The 10728-nt window shown below is 37.9% G+C and overlaps 1 protein-coding gene and 2 pseudogenes across 1 annotated transcript; all 3 read right to left on the reverse strand.

Moving 5' to 3' along the window:
* Positions 1 to 903: 903 nt before the first annotated feature.
* On the reverse strand, positions 904 to 1981 carry LOC103477801 (olfactory receptor 51E1-like; annotated as a pseudogene).
* Positions 1982 to 6657: 4676 nt separating this feature from the next.
* Positions 6658 to 8180, reverse strand: LOC103480356 (olfactory receptor 6N2-like; annotated as a pseudogene).
* A 213-nt stretch (positions 8181 to 8393) lies between these two features.
* Positions 8394 to 9625, reverse strand: LOC103480365 (olfactory receptor 52E4-like). Its single transcript, XM_008435274.2, has one exon. It carries the CDS (start codon positions 9517 to 9519, stop codon positions 8593 to 8595), a length of 927 nt encoding a protein of 308 aa, XP_008433496.1. The 5' UTR covers positions 9520 to 9625; the 3' UTR covers positions 8394 to 8592.
* Between the last annotated feature and the right edge of the window lie 1103 nt (positions 9626 to 10728).

Here is a 10728-nt window from a genome sequence, read left to right on the forward strand (position 1 = left end):
GATTGGATTAAATTCTGTAATTCTGTGACGTCAACAAGCATTGTTGTGTTTTTGTCCCCGCACGTGGCCACGCGAGAAAACCCGGGATCAAAAGGAAGTATCAGAGCCAGAGTTTTGCTAAATTCAACAGTAATATAAAAATTCTTCCTTAACAAAACTCAAAGTCAAAAGGCCTTTAACTTCCGTCAACACCCGTGTACGGTTAATTATTATGCTAAATGATGTCATATCTAAAGTTTGTCTGCATTTTGTTTCAGCCTAAGCACCACAAAGCATGTATATTGAAATAAAGTGTTTAAATGTATTTTCAAGACAAAAGTTTATTAGATTCATCATTCTTTTATCTCGTTCTCAGTTGTTGAGTGTTTCTAGCAGGCGGGCATTTATTGATAACCGAGACCGAACGCACAATTTCCATTTTTATTGATAGCTAGGAAAAGCATTTCCCGTAATTAACCTAGATCATATTTTATTTGCGTGGTTTTCCATCTGACTTGGATCATTCAAGCAAATACCTCACTGTACTCAGTATATCATAGAGAGTATTTCTGAAAAGAATAAACTTTGCCTTTAAACTCAGTTTGTTCCAAGTCTGATTCCAGGTAACACTTTAAAGTTATGATTGAACATAAACACATTGGTACAATATGAAATCAAATGTATTTTGTAGCAGGAAAACAAATGACACGTGAAGACAACATGGCCACACGAGGCCTCGTTTCAGTCCTGAAAACCTCAAACATGATATCGGCTGTGACTGGTTTAATCTTTATTGTTTGTGGCATAATTTACACATTTCAGATCTGACAGTCTTAAACAACAAACAAACAATGCAAAACATAAAGAGTTGATTTTGGAATGCTAATAATCTGTGTGCAGTACAAAGTATTGAATAATATTTATATCAATTCATCAGCGTCGGTACTATAGGACTTTAGCTTGAGAAAACAACCTTTTCAGTTGTTTAGATATCTCCTTCATTTTTAAACCATATATGATTGGATTAATTAGAGGATGATACAGAATTGCCTGTAAAGTCATTATTAAATGCACTAATTTTGTAAGGTTGGATCCCAGTCAAGCTATGACGACATCAAACGCACACAAGCAGGAGAAACTGATCAACACCAGCAGATGGGGTAAGCAGGTCTGAGCAGCTTTCTTTCTGACTTCTTTARAGCTGCGATAGGATATGATAAATATTCTAGTGTAAGTAAAAACTATGAAAAGCAGAGGGAAGAATCCGATCATAACCAGTGCAACGGCACCAAATACAACGTGCACCTCTGAATTTAAACAGTGGGCGCTATAGATTGAGTTGTTGCAGAAAATTCCTTGAACATTCGATTTACAGAGTTTCATATTGTAGCTCAGTACCACCTGCACAGCAAGAACACTGGCAGGCACCAGCCAGGCCAAACTCAGGTAAATACTGACCGTGTTTCTCCCCATTATTGTTGCATATTGTAAAGGTTTACATATAGACACGTAGCGATCGTAGGCCATTGCTGCCAGCAGTAAAAACTCTGAGCCACTTAGAGAATAAAAGAGAAAAAACTGCAAATAACAAGCTGAATATGATACAATCTGTTTCTCCGATAGAAAATCTGACAGCAGTTTTGGATAAATGTTAGTGCTGAAAACAACAGAGTTCAGAAGCAAAGCGGCGATGAAAACATACATGGGCTCATGGAGGTTTCTGTGCGTCCATATGAGATACACAATGGTCAGGTTACAGACGACGATGCAAACATACGCTGCTAGCATGACTGCAAAATAAAGATATCTGAATTTGTCCAACTCTACATGTCCTTCAAGGGTAATATATGTTTCATTAACTTCACCATCCATAAATGTGTTTCACAAAGACACAATAATATCATAAACAGCACAATAAACAACTAACAGCTAATGTCACAGAACCTGACCCGGACATTCAAACGCACATCATTGTTTGCTCTCGCTCAAAATTTAGAAAGCAGCTGATCCTGGTGTGCTGAAAAAATTTTATTATATTGCTTTATTCACAATGGAGCTAATTAAAGACCTATCCAGCTTTTTAACAGGTCGCAAAGAACATGTTGCCGATAGCGACGCTCTAACTGAGTATTTCCTGTAGGTCAGGCTACATATTAAAGCTGCTTTTCTCTTGGGAGCTTTTGTTTTGCTTGCAAACCCAAATGAGTCAATCCACAAATGGTAACCAAGGTGAGATAAGGCTGCAATGCAAATTTAAGCACACAAAGTACTTCAAACAGCCACAAAACACAAGAAATTACTCACTGAATTAAATTAAATGTATTGTTCAATATACCAAAAAAGTATGACATTCTCAGATTAATCGACTTGGAGGCAAAAATGACGATGGCATCAACGTCAAGACTTGCTGAGTGGATGAAAAACTGCAGTGTAAAATAAAACTTAAAACAATACAACATGTCTGTTTCTATTGATTGAAGGGTTAGTTTTCATGGACAATGTTGCTATAGCAACCTGACTCAGGTCCATGTTGTCTCTCATTCACTGTTTTTAGTGTTTTTAAAGGTACTAGCATGACTTGCGCTTGAGTTTGACTGAGCACTTTTATTTTTAAATTAATTTACTTTTTAATGTTTTTATTTCAGTTATGATATTTTATTTGGTTAAAAATCTGTATAAAACAGTTTTATTTTGTCAGCAGCTAAAATAGTCAAGTGTGAGATAAATCTCTTATCTGAAGGGTCACATTGATGTGTAACCCATGTGATTAGCTCCAGCCAACCGGGTTGCTACGTTCTCTGGCGCGGGAAGAAGAAAAAAACAAAGAAGCTATGAGAGTTGTGCTGTGAGCAAGAGAAAGATCAGAGAAAGTCGACGATTAAAAGTCTACCTGCTGTCTAGAAACATGTTTTCCATTTCAGGAGGAGGAACTTGATGCATTTTTTCAACCTGACTGCATTCGGGATTGTGTTATATGTTACAGAACTGGACTTTGTGAGTTAAAAAGGGTATTTTATTTTCTGAGAAGAATGTATTTGTAAAATGCTCTGTACCTACTGCCATCTAGTGGTAAAAACATTACATGATTACATCGCTAGTCACTACTACAACAGAGGCACTCGAAGATGGCATTATTTGTAGATCCTAATAAATATGCTGGATATATTAAGGACGCAGCCCTCCGTCTCCAAAGCCGAACCATGGTTTCGTTCACACCGAGCTTAAGTGCAGCGGCTCTTTTTACCTCCTGTAGTGCCAGATTGATATCCCACAACTTAAAAGCTGCATCATATGAGTTTGAAAACATTTCTCTGTCGTGTCTGCTGCTAGCATGTTATGTGAATTGTAATTTCTACTAACGTATTTTCCGGACTATAAACCACTACTTTTTTCCTAAGCTGTGAACCATGCAGCTTGTAGCCCGGTGCAGCTAATATGTGGATTTTTCTTCAACCACCAGGGGGCTCTTTAGCAGGAAGTGAATCATTGGAAATAAAAGAAGAAAGCGCCCATTAAAACGGAATTAGGTTTTAATAGGGAATTGAAATTTGAGAATGTTGTTGATCAGTTAAATAGCATTGAGGGGAAAAAGATTTTTTGTTTCTTTTAATAATACTGGGATCATTATGAGAATTTGAGGTATAGATATTAGGATCCAGTAGATGGCAGTAGTGCAACAATAATGGAAATACTGCATGCAAGCTGCTGTTGAAATCTAAAGAGGCAGAGGAAGAAGAAATCAATCAAATTTTATTTGTATAGCACATTTCAGCAGCAAGGCATTTCAAAGTGCTTTACATAATTAAAATAAAAACAGCATGTGACAGTGAATAAACAGTTAGAAAGACAAAGATTATTTTTTATTTTTTTTAAAAGAAAAAGGAAAAAAAAAAGGTTAAAGATAAAAACATTAAAACCCGCACCCCTTGTAGGACTTCAGTTAAACGTCTCACACCTCAGAGTTTTAGTTAAGATGTCATTTAACAAGGATTCTCACAACCCCTTTGTTTTTTGGAACATAGAAGGCCGCAACAGTGTGGATGAGGTGATCCAGTAAATCCTCCCAAACATACAGTCCACAATAACGGTCCTTCAAGCAGATTGCTAGACCCATATCATCGAAATGGACACAATGAGAACACCAATGATTACAGCTGGATGGCAAAGGCACCTACCAGCCTACCTGGAGGGCAACCACATCAACTCAGATCTCAACTTGCGCCACATCGAGTTGACAACTCGATGTGCACTTTGGTTGCACATTCTATTCAAGACTGAGTGTGCACAACCTAAGTGCCTAAGTGCACAAAGTTAGGCATAGTGATTAAATGTGATTGATCACAGCACTAGACCGGGTCTGTTATTCAAGATGGTATTAAGAAAATATATTTAAAATAAGCTAGTTTTAAAATTTATAACTTATTCTGGCCTATTGACCTTTATTTTACCTGTAGTTAAAGCAGATTGTTTGCCAAGATCTCTGATCTGCCCTTTGTTTGTCTGGGAAACAATCAGTAGGAAGTTCTAGCTTTTCACACTGATCTCAACAATGGAAAGCCATAAACCAGCAGGAGTTCGGAGAGTCTGCTTCCACCTTATTCAGACAATGGAGAAACTGGTGTTTGATCTTAAGAACAAATTGCAGGAAGTTTCTAACTTTAAAAAGGGTCAGAGACAGGTCCTGGTTGGATGAGCAAAGATACGCCTTATTTGAATAAATTAAAGAAAAGGAGATAAAACTTTCCACACTGAGAAACAAATCAGATTTGCACTTGCAATTCTCCAAAGACGTCTTTGCTGTCTGTTTGTTGTTTCCATCTATTGTCTGTTTCCTTTTCTCAAGTAAATTCATGTGTTGTCTGTGCTCTGAGTTTTCTGATGTTGTGTGATGTGCTTTTCTGGTGGTAGTGTGCATCTGTCTTGAATAAATGCTGATTATTGTGATGCTGTCATCTCTGTGTGGCTTTTGTTTTCACGCATGGAATCATTGAATCTGGGAGCACAAGAGAATATAACGAGCCAGAAGTTAATGATTTTATTCTCTTAACAATGGTCAGCTGTTTCCAACACTTGGGCTCTCACCCCGTCATCTCTCAGCAGAGCACTTCTAAACACAAGGTCGCTGCAACACAAGTCAGCTCAACCCCTACAACCTTAGAGACCTTGCTAACTGGCTCAAAGTAAAGGCAGAAGCTTAAAGACACTATGTGAAAATGGTACAACGCCAAAGGCCTAAAGGGTCCCATGTCTCCAGGAGAGAAAGACACACTCCAGCTTCCAAGCACTAAGTGCAGGCATGTTTGTTTGGCAGTCTGGAGCTGAAGGCGACTCGTCAGTTTTACACAGATTATTCTGCAATGGACAAACTGTAAACACTTTGGACTGTGCTTCAGTATTAAAGTCACGGTAGCTGTCTTGTGTCGGTGTGGATGAGGTGATCCAGTAAATCCTCCCAAACAACAGACAGTCCTCCCTCTCTACACTAAAACTCAGGAGCCAGAAAACCAAACATCTTTTCTGTCAGTTGTCCCCTGAACAAGTTTGCGACTTCTTATGTGTGCGTAGCGGAGTAAGTTGATCTACTGAGAGAAAGTAGAGGACTTAGATTTCTCTGCTGCCACGACTCTCGACTGCATGTTTATATTTCAATCTGGAGAGACTCAGACGGACAAAAGGGAACAAATAAAAGATTTAATGACAGGAATGAATAACAGTTCTTTGGCGCTCGGACCCCGGCAGCTAATTTGAGCTGAGATTTGATGTGAACTCGATGAACATCCCGATAACCGATTAGGGATGCTCTCCCCCGGGGCCCGACACTGGTGGTGGTGGTCGGGAAAGGKTGCTATCCTAGAGCCGAAGGATGTGGGTGGAGAAGGGGAGGTGGTGGGTTGAACGCAGCTGTGAAGCAGCTGACGGCTTGGGTGTGGATCCTTTTATGCAGAGCCCGATTGCTGATTGAACACGCCGGGTGAGGTCCAGCGCTGAGGTCGGAGATGAGCATGACGTCGATGGGCGAACGAAGGGGGTGGAGTCTTCCAGCCTGAACTTCCGCTAAAGCTCCATTTCAAGCTTACAAAGTTAGGCATAGTGATTAAATGTGATTGATCACAGCGCTAGAGTGTGATCAATCTGATTAAATTCTTAACTCAAGACGTTAGCTGAAACTATTTTTATATTTACAGCCTACCATCCAGTCTGTTGTTCAGGTAAACACTGAGCTATATATATTCCTTAGTTGTTTTCACACAGATGACAAGTTAGAAATTTATTTTCTGTTATTATTCAGTTAATATTTATAAAGTTTAAATTGAAAATGAATCTAATTTCAGTTTCACTTAAAAACAATAAAAATTTCCTGTCTCCATAATGTACATTAAGTCATTTTTGTCCAACTTTTCCCAGATCAATAAATTAAGGGCAAATTGTAACACAGGTTATTTGTGTGTAAAAATGAGGTCATTTTAATCATAAAACATATTTGTAAATGTACAATATTTTGATGATGATCACGGTCATTAACACAAACGCCATTGAGTTTCTCACAAACTGTCAACTCATTACAAATAATGTAGTTTAAATTGTAAATTAATTGTTATATGGATAGCAAACAAAGTCAAATTTTAACCTCATAAAACTAGAGGTAGATTTGTTACATTAATAAAAACACAATTCCACTCAGATTTTAGACAAAGAGAGCAACATCTTTAAATGTTTAGCGATTTCCTTCATTTTTAAGCCATATATAAATGGATTAAATAAAGGTTGAAACACAAGTAACTGCAAAGCCAATACGAAGCGAGCAGGTTTTGGAAAATCGGATTCCACTCGAGCTATGACTACCTCAAAAATAGACAAATAGGAGTAGTTGATTAAAACCAGCAGATGCGGCACACACGTCTCAGCAGCCTTTCTTCTAAAGACTTTTGAACTTTTATAGGAGATTATTAAAATCTTTGTATATGTAAATATTGTGAACAGCACAGGAATCATTGCAAGATTTAGCAATGAAAAAATCCCAAATATTGTAAGTGCTCTGGATTTCACACAGTGAAGAGTAAAAATGCCATTGTTACAGAATATTCCATCCAAATCTGAATGACATAATTGAGCTTTGCTGATCAGTATCGCTTCTCCTCCAATGTGACAAGCAGGTACAAAACAGGCCAGAACCAGGAGAGACGTCACGTAGTTTTCCTCATGATGGTTGGATATCTCAGAGGTTTACATATTGACACGTATCTGTCAAAGGCCATGACTGCTAACAGAACGAATTCAGTAGCAGCTAGAGAATAAAAGATAAACAACTGAATAATGCAGGATGAATATTTTATGACCTGTAAATGATTCTCTGTTTTTATGCCATAATTCACATCTAGTTCGTCGCTCCGTTTTATGTCCCGTTTCTCCTGTTTCAGAGTTTTGCGCAATGTGCGCGTCTTTTTTTATTTTTTTTTAACAGGCAGCGTTCGGTAAACATATCGATGGGGAAAAGGCAGACTGACATAAACCTTTTAACAACGGAAACAATTTCGGTATTTTGATTATTGAAATTTAAAAGTGCTGTGGTACCGTTGTTCTATCACACCCGTTTCATACAGGACCACTTCCAGCACCGGTGTTAACGCTATAAAATGAACACTCTCTATCATGGTATCACCCATGGATGGATTTCTTGATTTCTTTATTTAAATGGATTAATTTTTCAGAGGGATACAAAGTGAGGGTATCGTGATTTTAGTAATTACATGTTTAAGAGCGATTTTCTGTTGTCCTTCCATGGAAGCAGGCAGCTTTCAAACGGAAATAAAACACTTTTTAATATAAGTTGCTGCTTTGACATGATCACAGAACTGTCAAAAAATATGTACAAAAACCCTCAGTAAAACATAAAATATTTTAAAATCAGACTCCAGACAAAGTGAATCACAGCAGCGTCATCAGCCGGTGAGAAGCTAAACTGATGCAGTGAAGCTACCAGTAGCAGGAGAACGGAGCTGCGCCAAGAAGCAACAAACACTGAATAGAAGAAGAGCTGCCATTGATACAGTTGCAGCCAGGCATGATTTAATGTTACACAATACAGTTTTACCAAGCTGCTCAAAGTCTAAACTGGTATTGTTGTGCATATAGGGTGTAAAGTTTACGTTATTGATGTACTTTGGAACATGGCAGTTCCAAAGTAGGCTTGGAACTGCCATGTTCCAAGTCTAATTCCACGTTTGTTTCACTTTTTATCGTTTTGTTGCTTTATCTGGCCTCCAATGCCTTTACAAGCTTGTGCACGTAAACATGTATTCAAAGATGTCCTGCAGCAAGAATCAAACGTCAAACAAATTTGTAAAATGTGTTTAATTCAAAGACCAAAAGCATAATACTAGGAACTGGGGCCAATCATAAAAACGTTCAACAGGAGACTGAYGGTCATCGACCTTCTCTGGTTAAGCTTATGTACGTAACTGTTGTTTTTGTCAGCCATTTGTAAAATCCACACATACTTCACTTAAACTATACATGTACATCTTAACATTTTAATTTTAACTTTTAAAAAGTTTAGGAATACTAACAATAAGTGTCAGATGGTATTCTAAGATCAATACATCAACTTCATCACTATTGAGCTTTAGTTTGATAAAACAACCTTTTCAGTTGTTTAGATATTTCCTTCATTTTTAAACCATATATGACTGGGTTTAATAGAGGATGATACAGAACTGCCTGTAAAGTCATTATTAAACGCACTAGTTTTGTAAGGTTGGATCCCAGTCGGACTATAATGACATCAAATGCACACAAGCAGGAGAAACTGATCAACACCAGCAGATGGGGTGAGCAGGTCTGAGCAGCTTTCTTTCTGACTTCTTTAGAGCTGCGATAGGATATGATAAATATTCTGGTGTAGCTAAAAATGATGAAAATCAGGGAGAAAAAAGCAATTAAAGCCACAGAAAGAGCACCAAATATGATGTGGACTTTTGAGCTTACGCAGTACATATTGTAAATTGAATTGTTACACAAGATCCCATCCAAGTGCAGTGTACACAGTTTAATGCTGGAGCTCAGTACCACCTGCACTCCGGTCACACTGGCAGGCACCAGCCAGGCCAAACTCAGGTAAATACTGACCGTGTTTCTCCCCATTATTGTTGCATATTGTAAAGGTTTACATATAGACACGTAGCGATCGTAGGCCATTGCTGCCAGCAGTAAAAACTCTGAGCCACTTAGAGAATAAAAGAGAAAAAACTGCAAATAACAAGCTGAATATGATACAATCTGTTTCTCCGATAGAAAATCTGACAGCAGTTTTGGATAAATGTTAGTGCTGAAAACAACAGAGTTCAGAAGCAAAGCGGCGATGAAAACATACATGGGCTCATGGAGGTTTCTGTGCGTCCATATGAGATACACAATGGTCAGGTTACAGACGACGATGCAAACATACGCTGCTAGCATGACTGCAAAATAAAGATATCTGAATTTGTCCAACTCTACATGTCCTTCAAGGGTTATATATGTTTCATTAACTTCACCATCCATAAATGTGTTTCACAAAGACATAATAATATAAACAGCTCAAACAAACAGTAGCAACAGTTCCTCCTTCAGAATAATAACCTGGAGATTCAAACATATGTATTGATTGTTCCCTCCCAACCGCTAGAAAGCAGCTGCTCTCAGGGCGTTAACATTTTCTATTTTATTCCTTTGGTCACAGTGGAACTCATTAAAACTCCCACAAAGTTTCTTTCTAACAGGGCGGTGACACTTACGTTGAATGTTAAAGCTCTTCTCTTGGGAACTTTTGTTTCTTTCAATGTGTCGTATCTAAACCTAAAAGTGCCATTCTACAAATAATAACCAGGKTCAGATGAGGTTTGCAACATAACCTTAAATACACAAAATACTTCGGACGAACCGATGAAAACTAAGTTTCAATACTTCAAATTATTTCCACAAATATTTAGAAAGTAAGGTAAATCAATTGAATCAAAATCTGTCATACAGAAAGTTTGTAAGGATAATTGTAAATGGCATCTAAGGACGGCATGGAGAAGCGTTGCCATGACGATGTAATGGGTGTCGGAAAGAATGGGAGCTTCTTAAAGAGACAGATCCAATTCCAAGGCTCCAAACTGAAGTCAAATTTCTTTGAAGTCATATTTGATATATACAGCATTTTTATAGATAAAGGTAAAACGGCTACTTGATTGTGCTATAAAATGGCAAGAAGTACCCRGAAAATACATAATACTGACCCTTTAAGGTGAACACATTTTTCAATGTCTAACTCTTTGCTGATTCGGTGCATGTGAAGTGACACTCCCATAATAAAGTAAATAAAGGTATAATAAAGGTATAACCGTTTTTTAATGTCTGGTCAGAGGTAAAACATCATAACCTCTCCCAACGTACACCTCTCCTACTAGCTGTTCAAGTCCAAGCAAGGTGCCAGCCCAGAAGTATAAAGTATAAACCCTAAGCCAATATTTGGCTTACCCTAAGACTAACGTCGCCTGGAGGAACATTTATTCCATGTGCAAAATGTGCAAATGAGCAGCTGCAACGTCGGAGGCAACACAGCAGTAGCTGCGTTTACATTACAAATCTGCACAAATTTTTGTCGCTATTCTGCTAATGTTGGGGAAAGAAAAAAAAACACAATTCTGCAATTACGGTGTTTCCATCTAATAAGAAAGGAAATTAAAATCACACGTAAATAAGATTGAAAACACAATAAGTCATTTT

The sequence above is a fragment of the Poecilia reticulata genome, linkage group LG2 (assembly GCF_000633615.1).
Source record: "Poecilia reticulata strain Guanapo linkage group LG2, Guppy_female_1.0+MT, whole genome shotgun sequence".
NCBI lineage: Eukaryota > Metazoa > Chordata > Actinopteri > Cyprinodontiformes > Poeciliidae > Poecilia > Poecilia reticulata.